Here is a 22696-nt window from a genome sequence, read left to right as displayed (position 1 = left end):
CTTGCATTTCTAGTTTTTCATTAGCTTTTTGCAGTGAATCTTTCAAAAAAGCTATTTTAGAATCCTGTTCTCTTTGAGGCTTCTGAATGCCAGTAAGAATCTCGTTCTCTCCGTGTAATTTGGAGGCTTAGGATTCAAGTGAATTTCTTGGATGAACACTCTTTTTCATCTGGAACATTCCACATCATGGTCATCATAATTCTGAATTATTTTTGGTAAAGTTTTGCCGCTTTTGTAACTATTTGTAGCTTCTGGAGCCAGCAGTTTTATACATGAAAAGGCAGGACTACCAGAAGGCAGAGTACTCCAATTTTTAGAAATTAGGGATGCTGTTTTTATGTTGGACCTTGTATATCTCAGGACTAGGATGACTTTGGCTCCAAGATGTACAACCTAGCCAATAACTTTCCAGTTTCCATCTGACTCAATCAAGACACCTGAGGCCTCCCTCACCTAAACCTGCAAGAAGAGGAATCCACATACCCACAGATTCCAAAAGCCTGAGTTTATACCCTCCCTGCATTCAACACAGCTGGTATCAGCTTTAAAACTGCACCCTTGTACGCTAGCAGCAAATGGAGTTGCACCCACATTTCCGTCTGGCCATAATCTTGGGGGCTTGACTCAAGCCATAAAGACCTCTGCAAAGAGGGAGCAAAAAATACAGTTCTTGCCAGTAATTTGTGAGCCCCCACATTCCCAAAAGTCATGTGCCCTGCCATAGCACAGATTAACCCTAGGTGCTGCAAAGTCAAATGCTCTCTCACAGTGCAGCCTAACCTTGGTACCCTCAAAGTCAAAGAGATCAGGTGCTAAAAAGACAGCAGAGCTCAGACTTGAGAAGGACTTCCAACACTTGCAGCTCCATGAGTAAAACGTTACTCCCCAAAAAAGGGAGTTAGCCGTTTTTCTTGTGTTCCTTGAGTTACCTCAAGATATCAACAGTCCCTGTCCCTTTGGGTTGCCAAACCTGTCAAAGGACAAAATTACAACAAATTTAGTGTAAGGATCTCAATTGTCTTTATTGTGACTCTAGCATCAGGTGATGCTTCATTCCAAAATGGAGAGTAAGTGTTCTTGTGGTTTTTTTTTTTTTTTAGACAGTCTCGGTCTGTCACCCAGGCTGGAGTGCAGTGGCCCGATCTCAGCTCACTGCAACCTCCCGAGTTTAAGCTATTATCCTGCCTCAGCCTCCCGAGTAGCTGGAATTACAGGTGTGTGCCACCACACTCGGCTGATTTTTGTGTTTTTAGTAGAGAATGGCGTTTCACCATGTTGGTCAGGCTGGTCTCTAACTCCTGACCTCAAGTTATCCGCCCACTTCAGCCTCCCAAAGTGCTGAGATTACAGGCGTGAGCCACCGTGCCCAGCCCTTGTTGCTTTTTATATTAATTTTATACTCAATCGCCTTACCATTATTATCTGTAGTGATTTTTCAGTTGACTCTTAACTTCTTGAAAACTTGCATCTGATCTGTCTTTCCAATTTTTATACTTCTTTGACTTGTCTAATTATATTATGGTACTTCCTCAAAAATTTTAATAGTGTTGATAGAGAAGAACAAGAATGGCCACATACATAAATGGGAATACTTTTAATGTTTCTTCATTAAGTGTGATGGTGCCTTTTCGCTTTAGATACCATTTCTTTAGTTGTGTTAAGGAACTAGTCGTTTACTTTGACTTAAAAATTTTTTTTTTAGAAGTGAGTGTAGGATTCTGTTACATTCAATTTCAGCATCTTACACAGATTGTCATGTGGTTTTTCATCCTTGACGTTGGTAAGTTATTGTCTTTGAAAAGACTCCCCTTGGTTGTGGCATTGTAATGTAGTAGTAATGTGCTGCTGGGGATTCCATTTGCTAATATTAGTTTTTTCTCCGTAGATCTCGTAAGTGGAGATTGGCCCGTAGGTTTGTGTGTACGTATGATATCCTTGACTTTTTTTTTTTTTATAAGCATGATTCTGACTTCATAAAAAGTTTAGAAGTTTTCTTTTTTTTTTTTTTCTGTTTGGAGATGGGAGTTTTGCTCTGTCGCCCAGGCTGGAGTGCAATGGCGTTATCTTGGCTCACTGCAACCTCTGCCTCCCAGGTTCAAGTGATTCTGCTGCCTCAGCCTCCCAAGTAACTGGGATTACAGGCATGCGCTACCACGCCCAGCTAATTTTGTATTTTTAATAGAGATGGGGTTTCACCATGTTGGTCAGGCTGGTCTCAAACTTCTGACCTCGGGTGATCCACCTGCCTCAGCCTCCCCAAGTGCTGGGATTATAGGCATGAGCCAACCGTGCCTCGCCAGAAGTTCTCTTTATTTCTTTGAGGGTTGTTTTTTGTTTGTTTGTTTTTTAGAGTCTTCAGAACCAGTGTGTTCTTTGAGGTTTGAATATATTCTACAGAATTAAACAAAACAGACTGTTGTTCTACTTCCTCTTAATCTGTGACTCCTTATGTTTTTTCCCTTTTTTAGTTCGAATGGTTATTTGAACTAACCGTTATGTGTCCCCCCGCTTCCCTTCCCTCCCTGGTTTTCCTTCTTCCTCCTCTACCAAAGAAACAGCTTCTTCTCTTCTACAACTCCAGTTACATGTTTTGAAGACCTTTTTGTTCTTGACGTGTTCTCTTATCTAATTTTCCATTTTGTCTATGCCTTACTATGGCTATTCTGACCTGGCTTTCAATTCACTGATTTCTCTCTTCAACTATATTTACTTAAAATGCTATATATCCATATGTAGCATTAGTTATTGTATTTTTAGTTATTGTATTAGTTATTGTATTTTTCCATTCTGGAATTTGCATTTGATTCTTCTCCTTCTTGGCTGCAGTTCTCAATCTAGTCTTTGATTTCCCTAAACATGCTAACTGTTACTTTAGAATTCATGTTGATAATTTCACTGTGTGAAACCCCTGTATATTTGTTTCTGTTGTCTGTTACTTCTCTTGTTTTAATTTTCTGTTGCTGCATTAAGTTCTCGTATACCTAGTTAGTTTTGATTGAGTGTAAGTCATTGTATATGAAAATTTGGGGATTCTGTATGATGTTATGTTTCTCTATAGAGGATCTTAATTGGTTTCTTGAAGAAGAGTAAGAGCACCAGCACCTCACATTCAGGGAGTTAAACTCTCCACACTGGGATTCAGTTCCTGAGAGGTCCAGGGTATTTCCAGCTTACCGCTTACTTCAGTGGCATAGTCCTCAGAGACCCACCCTAAAGCCTGAGATTCACCATCTCCTTTCTTCTAGGGACTTCCCAGAGGAACTGTTGTTACCAGTTTAGCATGTATCCTTCCAGGTCTTTTCTTTGAATTTGTATGTATCCATGTGTATATACATGTGTGTACATATACATACTTTTAGAAATGATTTTGTTTGTGTCTTATTGACGTATTTTAAGTAAATGGAATCATTCTGCTTATGATTTTGCAGCTTGCTTTTCTTCACTTAATGGCATTTCTTAGTGAAGCTTTCCATTTCAGTACAGATTGAGCTACCTCTTTTTGGTAGGGGTCAGTTGTAGAGTATTTTGTAGAACAAATAAGTAATAGTTTATTTAACCATTCACTCAGGGACAAACTTCACAATGTCTCTAGGCTTTTTTCTGTTTATGCTGAATATTCTTGTATATGCCCTTTTTAGATAGAGTTTATAGAACAGTATGAAAAAATGATGACAGATATACATTTTTAATTTTTATTTATGTATTTGTGTATTTATTTATTTATTTGAGACGGAGTCTCGCTCTGTCTCCAGGCTGGAGTGCTGTGGTACCATCTCGGCTCACTGCAACCTCTTGACTCCCTGGTTCAAGCAATTCTGCTACGTCAGCCTCCCAAGTAGCTGGGATTACAGGCACACACCACCACGCCCAGCTGATGTTTGTATTTTTAGTAGAGACGGGGTTTCACCATGTTGGCCAGGATGGTCTCGATCTCCTGACCTCATGATCCGCCTGCCTTGGCCTCCCTGAATGCTGGGATTACAGGCATGAGCCACCACGCCTGGCCTACGTTTTTTATAATAGTGCCAAATTTCTCTCCCAAATTCACCAGCAGTAAATGATAGTATAAGAATTTTCACACATCAGCCAAGCGTGGTGCCCCACACCTGTAATCCCAGCGCTTTGGGAGGCTGAGGTGGGCCAGTCATCTGAGGTCAGGCGTTCAAGACCAGCCTGGCCAACATGGCGAAACCCTGTCTCTAACAAAAATACAAAAATTAGCTGGATGTGGAGGTGTGCACCTATAATCCCAGCTACTCGGGAGGCTGAGGCAGGATAATTGCTTGAACCTGGGAGGCGGAAGTTGGAGTGAGCTGAGACCATGTCATTGCACTCCAGCCTGGGTGACAGAGCGAGACTCTGTCTCAAAAAAAAAAAAAAAAAAAAAATTTTCACCATCCTCACCAATGGTTGGTATTATCTAATTTAAAAGTTTGCCAGTCTTACAGGGAAAAAAATACTGTCTTGTTTTAATTTTTCTTTTTGCTAGTTACTAATGAGATTTAGATTGTTTTTAGAACACTTCTTATTCTTCTGATGTGTTAGCATTCTTTCATTGTTTTATCTGCTGTGGAGTTATTTTTGTTTTAGTGGTCTCAGGTTAAATTATAATTCAGGGCCGGGTTCAGTGGCTTATGCCTGTAATCCCAGAACTTTGGGAGGCCGAGGGAGGCAGATCAGTTGAGGCCAGGAGTTTGAGACCAGCATGGCCAACCTGGCGAAACCCCGTCTCTATTAGAAACACAAAAATTAGCTGGACATGTTGGCACATGCTTGTAATCCCAGATGCTTGGGAGGCTGAGGCACAAGAGTTGTTTGAGCCCGGGAGGCAGAGGTTGCAGTGAGCTGAGATCGCACCATTGCACTCCAGCCTGGGTAACAGAGGAAAACTGTCTCAAAAATAAAAATAAATTTTAATTCAAACTATATTTCAAGCTTTAATCTATGAATGACTACTTTGATTCTTACAGATAGTATATATAGTGTAATCAAATTTCAGTGTTAAGATAAATGTAAAGAATAGGTATTGTTAAGGGAGAGGGTGTTTTTGTTTCTTTCCTGTCCTATCTCGGAAGCTCAATATAAGTACATGAGGGATAGGCATAGGAAAGAAATTGAATTATTAAAATTTCATTTTTTCTTAGACAAATAAACCTCAGAGATCACGACCCAATCTCATCAAACCAGCTGCCCAGTGGCAAGATCTGAAAAGGTTGGGAGAAGAAAGGCCTAAAAAGTCTAGAGCAGCATTTGAATCAGATAAGAGCAGCTATTTTTCAGTGTGTAACAACCCATTGTTTGATTCTGGGGCACAGGATGATTCTGAGGATGACTACGGTGAATTTCTGGATCTTGGGCCTCCTGTAATCTCTGAATTCACTAAGCCAAGTGGCCAAACAGAAAGAGAACCCAAGCCTGGACCGAGTCGCAACCAAGCAGCAAATGACATTGTCAACCCCAGATCAGAGCAGAAAGTCATCATCTTGGAAGAAGGTAGCCTTCTTTACGCCGAAAGAGATCCTTTGGAAACTCAGAACCAGTCATCTGAAGACTCAGAGACAGAGCTGTTATCAAATCTAGGAGAGTCAGCTGCTCTAGCAGATGATCAGGCCATCGAAGAAGACTGCTGGTTAGATCATCCTTACTTCCAGTCTCTGAACCAACAGCCCCGTGAAATAACAAACCAGGTTGTTCCTCAGGAACGGCAACCTGAAGCAGAACTGGGCCGCTTGTTGTTTCAGCATGAATTCCCAGGGCCAGCTTTTCCAAGGCCAGAACCCCAGCAAGGTGGGATTTCAGGCCCCTCTTCTCCTCAGCCTGCCCATCCTCTAGGAGAGTTTGAAGACCAACAGTTAGCAATTGATGATGAAGAGCCAGGTCCAGCCTTTCCAATGCAAGAATCACAAGAGCCCAATTTGGAAAACATTTGGGGGCAAGAAGCTGCAGAGGTAGATCAAGAACTCGTTGAACTATTAGTGAAAGAAACGGTAAGTTTTATTTTATCAAGTAAATGTAGACACTACATATACTGAGTTTCTTTTTTTTTTTTTCATTGCAAAAAAAAAAAAAAAAGTTGTTTGTATGCGTGGACTTCATTTTCCTAAGAAGTATATATCTAGATGTACAGAATAGAAGAGACACTCTGAAGACATGAAAATGGAATTGGGGTTCCTTTACTATACTTAACCTTTCAGGAAGCTCTCTGGGATTCTAACTGCATATCATGGTGGCCTGGTGCTGTCATACCTGCAATCCCTCATTTTTTTCAGATTCCTTGAGTTCACTCCAAATGGAAACCCTTAAAGCAGGTTTATTGAATTACCTAGACCTATGCTGTCCAATATGGCACTTACTAGCTCCTTGTGGCTGTTTACATTTAAATGTCTTATAGTGAAATAAAATTTTCCCATGGCATCAGTCACATCTTAGCCTTAGTAGCCACATGAGGCTAACAGCTTACCTCATATCAAGCATAGAGGACAATGTTTCTGTCATCCTACAAGGCTCTATTAGTGGTGATATTAAGAGTTACACAAGGGTCGGGCGTGGTGGCTCACACCTGTAATTTCAGCACTTTGGGAGGCCAAGGCGGGTGGATCACAAGGTCAGGAGATCAAGACCATCCTGGCTAACACGGTGAAACGCTGTCTCTACTAAAAAAATAAAAAATTAGCCGGGCGTGGTGGCGGGCACCTGTAGTCCCAGCTACTTGGGAGGCTGAGGCAGGAGAATGGCGTGAACCCTGGAGGCGGAGCTTGCAGTGAGTCGAGATCAAGCCACTGCACTCCAGGCTGGGCAACAGAGTGAGACTGTCTCAACAACAACAAAAAAAAGGTGTTACGTCCAGTAGCCACTGTTTGCCTTCAAACAAGTCTGTTTACCCTACTTTACCCAGGCGGGGTTTTTTTGTTTTGTTTTTGGTTTTTGGTTTTTTTTTTTTGAGACCGAGTCTCACTCCGTCACCCAGGCTGGGGTACAGTGGTGCGATCTCAGCTCACTGCAACCTCCGCCTCCTGGGTTCAAGCGATTCTCCTGTCTCAGCCTCCCGAGTAGCTGGGATCACAGGTGCATACCACCACGTCTGGCTAATTTTTGTATTTTTTTAGTAGAGACGGGGTTTCACCATGTTGGCCAGGCTGGTTTTGAACTCCTGACAGGTGATCTGCCTGCCTCTACCTCCCAAAGTGCTTCGATTATAGGCATGAGCCAGTGCTCCCAGCCACCCACGTGTTTTTATCTAGCCACTAGGTTGTGTGCTGCTTGAGGGCTGGCATGAGATTGTAACTTATTTGTGTTTGGATTCCCTTTGTCTAGACAGAGATGCTCAATATTTGTTGAAGCAATGAAGAATGGATCTGTAAAATGGGGACAGAGAACCAGATCTCTCAAGACCTTTCTAGACCTCATCTTCTAGGTAGACAGATGAATCTGGGAACTAGTGTTGAATTTGATGACACACACAGACCTGCTTCACAGACCTTTTCTAGTCTTTAGTCATTTTATTATACTTTTTGCCATCTGTCTTGTATTGCCATTTGAAACCATTCTAGTGAGTGAAATATAAATTATGTTCTTATTTGTTTCTAGGAAGCAAGATTTCCAGATGTAGCAAATGGGTTTATTGAGGAAATAATTCATTTTAAGAATTATTACGATCTGAATGTGTAAGTATACTGCCATGCTTTTTTTGTGGTGGTGGTGGTAAAATATATGTAATAAAAAATTTACCATTTTAATCATTTTTAAATATACAATTTGGTGTTGTTAAGTAAATTCACATTATTATGCAACTATCACCACCATCCATCTTCAGAACTCTTTCATCTTCTCAAACTGAAACTCTGTCCCCATTAAACACTCACTCCCCATCCCCTTCCCAAGCCAGTGGCACCCACCATCCTACTTTCTTTCTACATGGATTTGGCTACTATCAGGGGCCTCGTGTTTGTTCTTTTCTGACTGGCTTATTTCACTTGGCATTATGTCTTTTTTAATGACCTCGTTCGTTCTGACATTAGTGATATACAGACTGTTTTCTGGATTTTATGGAATACTGCATGGTTATAGAATTATGATACTGAGTTGTTTCTAAGCATTGATACTGTCTGCGTTTTAGTCAAGATGTTAAGACATTTTCTTCCCTATAATTGTAACAAAATGTTCTGCAGCCACTCTGGAGAAATACGTGGAAGCATTTTTTTTTTTTTTTTCTTGAGATGGAGTCTCGCTCTGTCGCCCAGGCTGGAGTCCAGTGGTGCGATCTCAGCTCGCTGCAAGCTCCGCCTCCCAGGTTCACGCCATTCTCCTGCCTCAGCCTCCCGAGTAGCTGGGACTACAGGTGCCCGCCACCACACCCGGCTAATTTTGTGTATTTTTAGTAGAGACGGGGTTTCACCATGTTAGCCAGGATGGTCTTGATCTCCTGACCTCGTGATCCGCCCGCCTCGACCTCCCAAAGTTCTGGGATTACAGGTGTGAGCCACCGCTCCTGGCCACATTTCTTAATTTTCATTATAAAAGGGATAAATATGGGCCAGACACATGGTTCACACCTTTAATTCTGGCACTTTGGGAGGCTGAGGCAAGAGGATTGCCTGAGTGCAGGAATTCAAGGCTGCAGTGAGCTATATTATGCTACTGCACTCCAGCCTGGGAGACAGAGTGGGACCTTGTCTCTATTTTAAAAAAAAATTTTGTAAGTGGTAAATATGCTTGTTAAAAAAATAAGTTTTCCTGAAGAATATAAAATGAAAAATATACTCTGTCCCCTCCTTCTGATCTGCAGAGGTGAAATAATTGTAAATTTTTTTTTTTTTTGGAGACAGAGTCTTATTCTGTTGCCCAGGTTAGAGTGCAGTGGTGCAATCTTGGCTCACAGCAATCTCCGCCTCCCGGGTTCAAGCGATTCTCCTGCCTCAGTCTCCTGCGTAGCTGGCGTTACAGGCATACTCCACCATGCCCGGCTAATTTTTGTATTTTAGTAGAGACGGTTTCATCATGTTGGTCAGGCTGGTCTTAAAACCCTGACCTCGGAATCTGCTCGCCTCGGCCTCCCAAAGTGCTGGGATTACAGCCATGAGCCACCGTGCCCAGCCTGGTGGTAAAATTTAAACAAAATAGACAGTTCACTGAACACCTGTCCTCAAAGTTCGTATCTTATGCTGTAGTTCTCAGTCAAGGTTGCAGGTGAGTTTCTTCCCTGCCAAGGCTGAGAAGGAAGGGCCCCTTTCCAGGTGCTTAGCCCAATGTAGGTACTTTTTTCTAATTTGTACAATGACACTGTTGGAGCCATTAGTGGCCTTGTCTGATCCCATCTCTGTACAGAGGCAACCACTGTCATCAGATTTATATATATATAAATATATATATAAATATATATAAATATATATATATTTATTTATTTTGAGACGGAGTCTCACTCTGTCACCTAGGCTAGAGTGCAGTGGTGTGATCTCAGCTCACTGCAGCCTCCGCCTCCCAGGTTCAAGTGATTCTCCTGCCTCAGCCTCCCAAGTAGCTGAGATGACAGGCATGGGCCATCACGTCTGGCTAATTTTTGTGTTTTTAGTAGAGACAGTTTCCCTATGTTGGCCAGGCTAGTCTTGAACTCCTGACCTCAGGTGATCCACCTACCTCGGCCTCCCAAAGTGCTGGGATTACAGGTGTGAGCCACTGCACCTGGCCTTCCCTTAATCTTTATCAATTTTACTTAACATGCTTCTCAGTAAGGCAAAGCCATTAAGAGTATACACTACCAGGCCATAGATTGGTGATGTTGGTCAGTTCTGGAAATTTTGTAGCTGTTTCCTGTCTTCTGTAACTCTTCTCCCACAATCTCCTTGTCTCTAAGTCCACCTCTTTGTCTCTGAGATGCATTATGGATGATTTCTTCAGAGGTGTCTTCTAGCCCACAAATTTCTCTTCAGTAGAGTGTAATCTTTTAACTCATCCACTGTGTTACTGGTTATCAGTTACAAAATTTTAGCTTTTAATTCTCTTGGTTATTTTCCTAGAGTTTTGCTCTTTGCCTATATTTTTAATCTTGTTTAAATTTCTTTAACCAATAAACATAGCTTCTTTGTGAGTTTGATTGTTCTGATATGTTAAGTTCTTGGGAATCATATTCTCTTCTTCCTGCTGGCTCCCATGGTGCATCGTTTTCTTGTGTATTTTCTAAATTTTACTCTAAGCTCATGTCTTGAGTTCTTGATAGAGTTGGTTTCTTTAGAGATTATTGCTTTTGCCTCTTTCAAGTCCCCAAGGGCAGTGTCAGTTTGAAACAACTTTAGATTCCTGTCGAAGTTTTTGGATTACACAAACTCTTTTTTTTTGAGACGAAGTCTCACTCTCTTGCCCAGGCTGGAGTGCAGTGGCGTGATCCTGGCTCACTGCAGCCTCCGTCTCCTGGGTTCAAGCGATTCTTCTGCCTCAGCCTCCTGAGTAGCTTGGATTACAGGTGCCCACCGCCCAGCTAATTTTTGTATTTTTAGTAGAGATGGGGTTTCACCATGTTGGCCAGGCTGGTCTTGAACTCCTGACCTCAAGTTATCCCCCTGCCTCAGCCTCCCAAAGTGCTAGGAGATGTGAGCCACCGTGCCCAGCAAACCTTTTATTTATTTTTTTTTTTTTTTGAGAGAGAGTTTTGCCCTTGTCGCCCAAGCTGGAGTGCAATGGCATGATCTCAGCTCACTGCAACCTTCGCCTCCCAGGTTCAGGTGATTTTCCTACCTCAGCGTCCCGAATAGCTGGGATTACAGGCATGTGTTACCTCACCCGGCTTGGATTACCCAAACTCTTAAAGCATTTTTTATTTTTCAACGAGAGACTCTACCTGGGTATTTAACCTTCCGTACAGTGAGGAAAGAAAGCCATTTTGTTATTTACATGCCAGTTACTCACTCTTCTGAAGCCTTTCCACATATTCTTTATTGTGTATAGTTTTTAAACTTGGTTATTGTAGAATATAATATACATAAAGAAAAATGAACAAAATAAAGATGCACAGCTCAATAATTTATCACAAACCAAACATTTATGTAACCACAACCCAGAAATCTTCAAGAAATAGAACGTTGCTATCCTTTTTGAACACTACATAAAGATTTTGTATAGTCTGTGGTCTTTTGAGTCTGATTTCTTTTCACTCAGCATTATGTTAGGTTTATTCATGTGGGGTAGAACCACAGTTTATATATTTTTCATTGCTAAGTGTTATTCCATTTATATCACTTAGTAATGAAATTTTCCATCTACTTTTGATAGGCATTTGAGTTCTGTCACAAATAATGTAGCTGTGAACATTCTCCTGCTTGTCCCCTGAACTCTACTTGCCCTACGCCCTGGCATCCACCCTCCTATTGGCTATGTTTGTGTCTTCCAGCAGAATTGCTTGTTGGAGATTTTTTTCCCCTCCTAAGCTTTTAAAATACTTTCTTTTTGGGTTTCTAAGTGGCATGATAATAACTACATTTTTTTTTAATTACTAAGCTTTATTTTTTAGAGCAGTTTTAGGTTTATGGGAAAATTGAGCAGCAATGAGTACATTTTTACAATGAAAACTTTCTTGTAGGCTTCTACTCACCTAAAAAGGAACTTATATGTGTGAATTGCTTTAACAGCTCTTCGACAATACTGAGTTATGATGTTATTTTTTGTAGTTAACTAGGGTAGGCATAAAGTAGCATAAGTGACATTTCTTTGCTAATTGGCTGTGTTTTTCGTGTATTTGTTTACTAATTGTATTTCCCTTGCGTGTGAATTGTTTACTTTTCTCTTTGAATTCCTTTTTTTTTTTTTTTTGGTTAATGTTTTCCTGGTTATGAAATGTAATACAGGTTTGTGGTTTGTTCATTACAGAAAATGTAAATGATAAAGAAAAGTATAAACTTAGCTCATTTATAGAACAATGATTTGAATACCAGATACCATGTTGTAGTATTTTTTAACAATTTAACCTCATAGAAATTGAGTATACTTCAATGTTTTTCTCTCCTTCTGCAAATGAACATCATGTTTAAATATATCTTCAAGATTGTCTATAAAAATCACTAAAATGTAATCAAATTGACACCTTCTCTTACAGTTCTGTTCTCCTACTTCCTGAGTCTCACACGTGTACTTATTTTTAGGGACTTGCAGACCCTCTGTGCTTTTTGTGTCACTCAGAAACAAACATTGATCCTTAAGCACATTAAAATTCTCGTGAAATCCAAAAAGCAAGGGAATGTACAGTCATTGTATTGTATCTTTTCAAGCCAATCTTGTTTTCCTGACACTGCTTTCCTTTCCATTAGTCTCTGGACTCCTAGGACAATGTTAATTCCACAACTAACCTAAAATGTTAATGGAAACTGAAAAAAAAAGGCCCAAAGCTGAGTTGAACAGGCTGGGATTTTGTTGTAGCTCAGTCTCAGTTGCTTTATGTGCGTCTTTAAATGGCCTTTGGATGGAACCATCTGGCCATTTTAAGCAGGAAGGGCCTATTCATTAGAGAACCACATGGCAGGTAATCTACTCTGGCTGGTTAACTTAGACCTTTCACTCACATGTGGTCAACTTCAGTTGGATGAAGGCAGCAACAACTATCTAAGGGTTGAAAGGTTGGAGTACTAGCCTGGCTTACTTTGCAGGAGTGCCTTCTCTGGAACCGTTAGCATGTCAGATCATCTGAAGCATGAGGTCATATGAAGAGGTGGGCAGATTGAAGTCCGACAGGCTTCCCCACTGCTTTTGCCCCAGGGTGCAGATATTAGAACAGAGGCTACCACTTGTTTCTGTAGAAGAAAAACTTTGTCCTTCATTTTCTGTGCCTTCAAATGTCACTTAACTTCCAGAAGAGTTCTTTTGGTAAGCATAATGAAGGGGTTAAACTAGAAATGAATTTTGACAGTTTATAGTGAGAGCTTCTGATTTCTGCCGTGTGGAACTTCATATCTGTAGCATTTCAGTATTTGAAGTTCTTAATATGGTTGAAAATATAAAATGAATTGGGGAGAGATGAACCTCTCAAACATGTTTGTTTTTTCAAGAAATCATATCTATTGTTCCACCTGTATTCATGTAGAGGTGTACTTATGTATCATGTACTTGAGAAAACACGTAAAAACAGACCATATTAAAGCCAGACCGTGTTTGGTTTGTCACCACGTCAAATATGCACATGTAATGAGTTGTCTGGAACTCAGGCCTTTCCCTACAGATGGGATTTTTGCTGGTGGCTAATTCTCAGGTCAGCCTTCGAAGGTTTGCATAACTTCAGTACACACCAGTGAATTCTAGGATGGAGAATTACCACTGATGACAATGGTTTTAAAGGAAAATGTACTCTGAATTCTTGTCGCCCTCTGTAATAGGAGGAGTTTCCTGCCTTTTTCCCTTTCTTTGGGCCTCTGGCGTTGTGTTCTGTGGACTGGGCAGGCTGTGGTGGTAGGGAAGGGGGGAGCTTAGAGATGAAAAGTATATGGGACTCCTGGAAGGAACGGAAGGGAAATGCATTGAGATGTCAGGATGAGGGAGAAGGCTTTGACATGGGTCCCCGGCGGGGGCTGCAGAATAATCGAACCTCTCCAAACCAGTCCCCAAACATTGGCACCTGGGTGAGAAAAGGAGCCAGAGCTGGGCACTTTTTCTCTGCCGTCTTTCTGCCAGACCTCCTGTTCTACTATTGACATCTGGCAAAAGAGAACCAATAGAAAGGGAAGTGTGTGAGAATTGCAGGTATAGCACCTAGGAGATCATCTTAGGAATCTACTGGAGCAAGAGAAAGAACAGAGAAAAGGGGAAGTCCCCATTACCCTCCGAGCAAAGAAGCTTCCTTGCTACTGAATGTGGCTAGAGCTGTACCCCACCCACCCTGTCTTTACTACTGTGCAGTTATTCCAAGGTGGTTGTCTGATTTGACTGTGAAGAGCCTGGATAGTTAACATTTGTTAGGTCTGGTGGTGATACATCAATGTGTGTTACCTCACTCTGTATATCCTTACTTTGGAAGTATTTCATGCTGATAATAGACAAAGCTAATGGGTTTGGTGTGAAGAGAGTCTGTTCATAGGAAAACATGATCTGTTCATCAGTCTAGCTTAACAGCTAGCTAAATAAACTGAGTGTAACTCTGTGGCTCATAGAGCTTTATATTACCATAGAGATTTATGTTACCACAGGGGTATAAAAAGTATTAATGAATTAACAAAAGGTCTTTTATAGTTCATTTATTTATTACATTGCTTAGCAGACTGTTTTTTATTGTAAACGTGAATACACAGTTTTCCACTTCTTACTTCTTCATAGTTTTCTTGACAGAGTAGCTACTTTTCTTATAAATTTTCTAATTTCGTAGTTTAACTAATAATAGTTTCAGTGACTTCATTACATTAACACCCAATTGATACATAAACTTTGGAGGAGTTTGCCTTAATCAGTATGTTGATTGCTTTTTAAATTTTTATCTTTCACAAAGATAGGAATTCAGTGCAGTTGTTTGTTTATTTGTTTAGTTTTTCTGGGCTACAAACATCTTAATTTCTTGATAGGCCAGTTGTAATGTGTGACTAAGGACTATATTCTTCAAACATTGCATTTGAAGCAGTGGGCAGGTGTGGGATTTGGAAGCGGTATGAAAGTAACATCATTTGTTTTTGCAGACTTTGTAATTTTCTTCTGGAAAACCCAGATTATCCAAAGAGAGAAGATAGAATCATTATAAATCCCAGTAGCAGTCTGCTGGCCAGCCAAGATGAGACAAAGGCAAGTGTCATGTTCTTGTTTTGCAGTCGCTGCCTGGAAATGCTCTGCTTTGTTGTTGTTGTTGTTGTTGTCGTCGTCGTTGTTGTTGTTGTTGTCTCTGTGGGAAGAAAGTGCTTTGTTGGGACAAGTTTTTAAAGACTAGCAGAGGGACATGGGATTTCAGAATACATCTATACTTCAGTGCAATCTCCCAGTCTGAGCCACTTTGAATTCTGTCTTTAACTTCTGTCTGTCCTTGTAATTCTTATCTTCCTTTTCCCACAAAGAATTGAACGAATCCTCCATATCTTTAATCCTACAAAGCAAATTCCTAAAGCAAAACAATAATTGGCCAAAACTCTTTAACATTTTATTATGAAAATTTTCAAACCTACAGAAAAATTGAAATATTTTACGTTGATCACCTATATGCCTACCACTGGTGCTACTAAAAAGTTAACAGTTTACTGTATCCTCTTTGTCATACATATGTGCTCTGTCTGTCCATCAGCACATCTTTGTTATGTTTCATTTCATGATAATGCATTTCAAAGTAGATTGCAAAAACATCAGTATACTTCCCTGTAAATACTTCAGCACGCAGATCATTACCCAGAGTTGAATATCTTTTTTCTTTTGACGTGAGATTTGTATAGTGTATACTATACATCTGTTTAACCAGATCTCATATCAAGATGTAAACAGCTTAGTTTTTAAAAACTTTAATCATTGTCATTATTTGTGATCTAAACTGGCATTTAGTTTGTTATATGGTAAAGTATGGTTGAGAACTAACTTTATTAAGATCTGTTGCTTGATCTTCCAACTCCCCATAGATTCTTTGACTATCTCTCTTACATATTCTATAATAGAAAAAAAATAGTTGTTTGTAAATATGTTATGGAAAGAAGATGGCTGTAAGATTGGTTTAAATCCCCAACTATACTTCTTTACTAGTTATAACTAGTAAAACTAGTCTGTCGGCTCCAGACAGGTTTGTTTAACCTCTCTGAGCCACCATTTTCTCATCTCTCTTACAGGGCTGGTAACTTCCTTATAGAGTAATTAGAACAAATGTTATTCTTTTCTACACATGTAATTCTTAAAATGATTTCCCCTACATGGGAAATGTACTGCCTGGCCTCTGATTTTATGCTTCTCTCTCATTTCAGTTGCCTAAAATAGACTTTTTTGACTATTCTAAATTGACTCCTCTTGACCAGCGCTGCTTCATCCAAGCTGCTGACCTCCTCATGGCCGACTTCAAAGTGCTCAGTAGTCAAGACATCAAGTGGGCCCTGCACGAGCTCAAAGGACACTATGCGATCACCCGCAAGGTACTCTACTTGGTCTTCCTGTTGGGGTCACACCTCTTAACTACATCTTCCCATGATAACAGAATGAACAGTTCAGCTTGTGGAAATTGGGATGGTTTATGATTGCTAAGGAATTTATTAGGGTGAAGATAAATAGATAGGTATTTGCTGATCGTGACGGACTAAATGAAAAGAAATAATAGATAGATGAGAGGCAGAGAAGTTCTGGTTTGACCATAAAAACATGGAGGGTAATACATTCTACTGTGGAATGCAGGAGTATGAAAGATGCGTTCTAATCCTGCTCCTTCCTGATTTGCTTTCCGACTTGGGACAAGTCACATGACCATCCATCCCCCAGGTGGCTCAGTTATCAGTGATAGGACGTAAGGTCTGTAAAGAGTCCGGGAACACAGCAGTGCCCCCTCAGAAGAGAATGGGCAGCTACTGACAGCTCCCAGCGTTCTCCCCCCAGGATCCTAAAATAGATAGCACTTAAAGGCCTTGGTTAAGGGTGAGAAGGGTGCTGGTTTGTGGTGGGTAACACAGACGTCTTCCATGAAGGACAGCACATGGTGCCTGCTTTGTAGCTGTGGCCAGAACAGGAGTGCATGCACCAGCAGAGACCTTGGCTTACTCCTCTCGGTCGCTCTTACTGCCATTAAATTCTATTCTACTGAAATTCTTGTGATTCTCAGCAAACACTGTGATGTTTCTTTTGTCCAAAGGACAAACGTGGAGTTATCGTAATGGTTAAAATACTCATTGGGTCTTACCTGTAGGAAGGGAAGAACCAAGCCAAGGACTGTGGCTCATGCTGTCATGCTGAGGTCTAGGCCAAGCCCCTTCCGCCTTTTTTTTTTTTTTTTTTTTTTTTTTGCCCAGGCTGGAGTGCAGTGGCGTGATCTCGGCTCACTGCAGCCTCTGCCTCCCCAGTTCAAGCGATTCTTCTGTCTCAGCCTCCTAAGTAGCTGGGACTATAGATGCTCACCACCACGCCTGGCTGGTATTTTTAGTAAAGATGGGGTTTCACCATTTCAGCCAAGCTGGTCAGCAACTCCTGACCTCAGATGATCCACCCACCTCAGCCTCCCAAAGTGCTGGGATTACTGACATGAGCGACCGCGCCCGGCCAGAAAAAAGACTGAAAGAAAAATAGAGAGGCTTTGAAAGGGTAATTCAGGAGGCAACCTAAGGTAGACCAAGGGTCTCCAGAAGGGCCTCCCTGAGCAAGGGACATTTAATCACAGACCCAAGTAGGAGTTTGGTGAAAGGGGTTGTGGAAGATGTTAGTGTCATTTACTGGGGTGAGAACTAGTATAAACATCTGCTTTGGAGGGAAATAATCATGAATTCAGTCTGGGAAACGTTGGTTGCCAATGGGCTGAGAAGGGCCTGTGAGACATCTGAGTAAAAATAATTCATTGGGAGGTCGAATGGACTAGAAAGTTTGGAAAATACAGACTGTAGATAGGATTTTTTTTTTTTTTTTGTATCTCCTTGGGTTTTATGGTGATAGGACTTTGAGAGTCATCAGCATATGGAAAATCTCACTAGCCAGGATGAGGTACCCAGAGATACCAGGTGAGAAGAGAGGACTCTTGACATGTAAAGACCAAGCAGAGGAGGCAGGCAGACAGGAAGGAGGAAGTTGAGAGACTGGAGCAGTCTGTATTATTATCATCATCATCATGGTTATTCTTGTTTAGAAACAGGGTCTCTCTCTGTCACCCAGGCTGGAGTACAGTGGCCCAATCATGGCTTATTGCAACCTTGACCTTCTGGGCTCAAGCCATCTTCCTGCCTCAGCTTCCCATGTAGCTAGGAGTACAGGTGCACGCCACCACACCTGGATGATCTTTCTATTTTAATTTTTGTAGAAATGGGGTCTTGTTAGATTGTGCAGGCTGGTCTTGAACTCCTGGCCTCAGGCTGTCCTCCCACCTCAACCTTCTAAAGCACTAGGATGTCACCATGTCCAGTCTGTTATTAAATACTGCTAAGAGTTTGAGGACTAAAATGTAGATGGTAGAATTGTAGACTTGGCCACTCAATAATAAGCATAGATTAGTAAGTGCAAAGACAGGGTAGATGCCAAATTAGAGACAGCTGGAAAGCTCGTGGTCATAAGGGTGAGGTGGTAAAACAGCAGATAAACAGCTCCTTTGATAAGTTTCTCTACAAAGAGGAGGAGAAGAAAGAGGGGCTGGCGTTGAAACAGAGATGAGATCACCTTCTCAACACTGCCACACTGGGGATTAAGTTTCAGCAGGAGTTTCAGACAAACACTGCATCATAGCCACCCCCCTTCTCATTGCTGCCAGACTGTGACCCTAGCCTGCCCTGCACCCTAACAGCGTAGCCACGGGACATGAGCCCCAAGGCCTCCTATCCCCTGCCACAGTCAGGAGTCCCACCCAGTCTTCCTGAAAGGCTCCCACTCTTCTTTCTTCTCTTCTAGGCAGAATGGCCCTACCTCACACACCCCTCCTTCCTGTTCAAATCAGGTACCCCTTCTCCCTTCTATTTTAGGATGGCAGACTTGAGCACTTTTTTTTTTTTTTTTAGACAGAGTCACACTCTGTCACCTAGGCTGGAGTACAATGGCGTGATCTCAGCTCACTGCAACCTCCGCTTTCCAGGTTGACCAATTCTCCTGCCTCAGCCTCCCAAGTAGCTGGGATTATAGGCGCATGCCACCACGTCCAGCCAATTTTTTGTATTTTTAGTAGAGATGGGGTTTTGCCGTGTTGTCCAGGCTGGTCTCGAACACCTGACCTCAGGTGATCCAACTGCCTCGGCCTCCCAAAGTGCTGGGATTACAGGCGTGAGCCACCGCGCCTGCCCTGACTTGAACACATTTAAATCCTGATAAGGAAAATCTAACAGGGAAAAGCCGAAGGTAGGAAAGAAAAGGGATCCTCACCAGTAGAAGGATTTTGAACTCCAGCATCCTGTCGAAGGGTGGGGTGGATATAGGTGCACGCAGAGAAGAGCATGGGGGAAGCAGGTTAGGGGAGAGTAAAGAGGAGCATTGACCAGAGAAACAACATGGAAGATTTGCCTGCAGAATGGGACTCACCATCCAATTGTCATGTGATTTAACCTGTACTTATTCAAGGACAGCTTGGACAGTTTTGTTTTGTTTGAGACAGGGTCTCCTGTGTTACCCAGGATCGAGTGCGGTGGCGCAATCATGGCTCATTGCAACCCTGCCTCTCAGGCTCAAGTGATTGTCCTATCTTAGCCTCCGAGTACCTGGGACCACAGCTGTGGACCACCACGCCCAGCTGTGTTTTTGTATTTTTAGTAGAGATGTGGTGTCCCTACGTTGCCCAGGCTAGCCTTGAACACCTAAGCTCAAGTGATCCACCCCCATCAGCCTCCCACAGTGCTAGGATTACAGGTGTGAGCTGCTGCACCCAGCCAACAGCTTTTCTTTTCCCTAGTCTTTAATCTGTCAGTAAGTGTGTTGCTTCCACCACTGTACCAGTTATGAAAGTCAGAGAAAATGAAAATAAAGTAATGCTGCCTATTTATTTTACCACTGCCTGTGTTTTTTTTTTGTTTGTTTGTTTGTTTTTTGAGACAGTCTCACTCTGTCACCCAGGCTGGAGTGCAGTGGTGCAGTCTTGGCTCACTGCGACCTCTGCCTCCCGGGTTCAAGCGATTCTCCTGCCGCAGCCTCCTGAGTAGCTGGGATTACAGGCGTGCGCCACCATGCCCAGCTAATTTTTGTATTTTTAGTACAGACAGGGTTTCACCATGTTGGCCAGACTGGTCTCGAACTCCTGACCTCAAGGGATCTGCCCACCTTGGCCTCCCAAAGTGTTGGGATTACAGGCGTGAGCCACCGCACCCAGCCGCCACTACCTATTGTTAGCCATGCTGGGAAGAAAGCTGAAACTGTGTTAAAATGGCATTCGGGGATTGCCTGTCTCATGTATTCTTATTTTCCATTTACAGAAGTAACCTTTCCTTTTCTCAATTGTTAGGCCTTGTCTGATGCAATTAAAAAATGGCAGGAGCTATCACCAGAAACCAGTGGAAAAAGGAAGAAGAGAAAACAAATGAACCAGTATTCTTACATTGATTTCAAGTTTGAACAAGGTAATGCAAACTGTGTTGCTGGCAGTGTGTAGCTGCAACACTGTACCTTTTCTTGTTCACAGTCAGTGAAGGAAGCCGTGCTACAGGTGTCTGCCGAGCATCTGGCCAGGCCAAGGAGTGACCGACAGGAAGTATTTTCTCAGCACATCAAAAATTTTAGAAAGTGGCTGCACTTGTTGGCTTCCTTCTTCCTACTTAAGATAAACCATGACAGGAAAATTTTGTGTGGTGTTAGAAAATTCCTTTGAATATGCTGTTAAGCTTGGGGGAAAAAACTGGTCTTGAAGGTTAGATGAGAATTGGCTGTGTTATTAGGTGAAAACTACCCAGACCTATGAATGAGGGCTTACTGCAGAGGGTCACTTATGCAGCTGAGAGAATGGCTAATAGCCACATGTTTCTCCAAAATTCTGTCATTCTTATTGATGAAATAACTGCTGAAAACCCTTTTGAATAGGTTACTTCAGGTCTGATCCCCAAAAATGTAAATTTGAGTTTTATAACAACTCAGATTTTATCTGAGTTGCTTCCACCCAGTAAAGGAGTTTACTACAGTTTTTCTAGAGATCATCCCTTTCTGTTATATGTGTACTTAATTACCACACTTGATTTCAGGTATGACTAAGTGGAAACTCAGGTAACTATAAAGCTGGAAAGTATTTGTATTTACTATGAACTGTTCAAGATCTAAAAGAAAATCCCTTAGGCTACGACTCCGGAGGTTCCTAAGCCAGTCTGTGGAGCAGTGCTCTGCTGATATGACATTCTCCCTGGCCTGTGGCAGAATGTAGAACTAGGGACAGTGTGCAGGTGGTTTTTCATTCAGCCAAATTTACCCAGAGTTCAGAACAGGCATCCTTGTACATAGCCATACAGCGTTTGTTTCTGACTTCAGTGGTGGAGAAAGTGCTACTTTGCAAGATAGTCGACTCCCTTGTTGGTCAGCTCTTTTAGACAGTTCTTCCTTTATGTTTGTCAGCATGTACTTCCTGAAATGTCCTGCCATGGTTGTAGTTCTTGCCTGTGGAGAGAGATTCTGGCTGTTGCCCGTTCGTCAGCCTGACCGCCCTTCTCCCCTTCCCTGTGTGCCCTTGTCTAGCTTGTCAGGATCTCTTTGAATGTTAGGATGTAGAAGACTGGACATCATACTGCACATGAGGTCTGCTCACATTCAGCCTTGCTCTTTTCACCCACATTGCTGTCAGGTCATAAACCTGTCTCGGTTTTGCTGCATCTCACATTTTCCCCTGTTAACTTCATTTTATTTGATTCAGTCTCTTGTTTTAGGTATAGCACTTTAATTTAAATGCTGATTCTTTAATTTTACTTATCAGATAATCTTCAAGGACCCTGGAAGCATGAGGTAGAAAATAACATTTGATTTATGTTGGTAGTTTAATGTTTATGACTCACACTTAGCCTGTTTTGACAGCTTTTTATAAGGACACAGGCTAAGAATCCCTCATCTGTTCCAGGCATCCCATTTTTCTCCTTTTCAGTTTGTTTTCCATCTAAGCACTGCTCTTTGGGCTATAATTGCTTGACTCAAAGAGTGAGACAGGGTTCTCTCTTCTCTGTCCTTTTTATGGTCGTGCAGGAAAATACATTAGAGGGAAGTCTGTAGACTTAATTGCATTTTTTTTTTTATTTTTTATTTTTTTGAGACGGAGTCTCGCTCTGTTGCCCAGGCTGGAGTGCAGTGGCGCAGTCTCAGCTCACTGCAAGCTCCGCCTCCTGGGTTCACACCATTCTCCTACCTCAGCCTCCCAAGTAGCTGGGAATACAAGCACCCACCACCAAGCCCAGCTAATTTTTTGTATTTTTAGTAGAGACGGGATTTCACCGTGTTAGCCAGGATAGTCTCGATCTCCTGACCTCGTGTTCTGCCCGCCTCAGCGTCCCAAAGTGCTGGGATTACAGGCGTGAGCCACCACACCCGGCCAATCGCATTTATTTTTTAAAATGACTGAAAATAAATCTTATTACTTTAACATAATAAACTACAAAAAGAACTGAGTAAAGACGAAAGAAATAATAGGTGAAAAATTTTTTAATTTGTAGCATTGATAATTACAGTAATTAACATTTATTGAGCACTTAATATGTACCAGTCACTTTTCTAAGTGCTTTAATGGATTAATTCATTTATGTTTCAAATAGCCTTATGAGATGTATGTGCCATTATTATTATTTTATAGATAAAAAGTGAAGCACAGAGAGGTTAAGTAACTTGGCAAATGTTACACAGCTAGCGAGTAGCTGAGCTGGGAATCTGGCTTCAAAGCTTACTCTCTAACCATGTGCTTTTCTATTCTCATAATATCAAAAACTGGTTTTTTGTTTTTTGTTTTTTAATTTTGGGACACAGTCCGCTTCCCAAGCTCAAGTGATTCTCCTGCCTCAGCCTCACAAGTAGCTGAGATTAATTACAGGTGTGCACCTTCATGCCTGGGGGTTTTACCATGTTGGACAGGTTGGTCTCGAACTCCTAACCTTAGATGATGTGCCCTCCTCGGCCTCCCAAAGTGCTGGGATTACAGGCGTGAGTC

At 41.8% G+C, this 22696-nt stretch overlaps 1 protein-coding gene across 5 annotated transcripts in view; it reads left to right on the top strand.

Moving 5' to 3' along the window:
* Positions 1–22696, top strand: part of LOC100592722 (E3 ubiquitin-protein ligase RNF216) — a 164989-nt gene that overhangs the window by 35993 nt on the left and 106300 nt on the right. For 4 of the 5 annotated variants that reach the window (XM_030795726.1, XM_030795729.1, XM_030795727.1 and 1 more), the window contains 5 exons: positions 5145–5987; positions 7588–7664; positions 14640–14742; positions 15894–16058; positions 20033–20147. In XM_030795726.1, the coding sequence (XP_030651586.1) occupies positions 5145–5987; positions 7588–7664; positions 14640–14742; positions 15894–16058; positions 20033–20147 (1303 nt within the window). The remainder of the gene's footprint in view (positions 1–5144; positions 5988–7587; positions 7665–14639; positions 14743–15893; positions 16059–20032; positions 20148–22696) is intronic. The other variant, XM_030795730.1, reaches the window with a different exon arrangement.

This window comes from Nomascus leucogenys, chromosome 17, assembly GCF_006542625.1.
Source record: "Nomascus leucogenys isolate Asia chromosome 17, Asia_NLE_v1, whole genome shotgun sequence".
In the NCBI taxonomy this organism is placed as follows: domain Eukaryota; kingdom Metazoa; phylum Chordata; class Mammalia; order Primates; family Hylobatidae; genus Nomascus; species Nomascus leucogenys.
The sequence above is the reverse complement of the archived record's forward strand: the minus strand, read 5'-3'. Positions and strand labels throughout refer to the sequence as shown.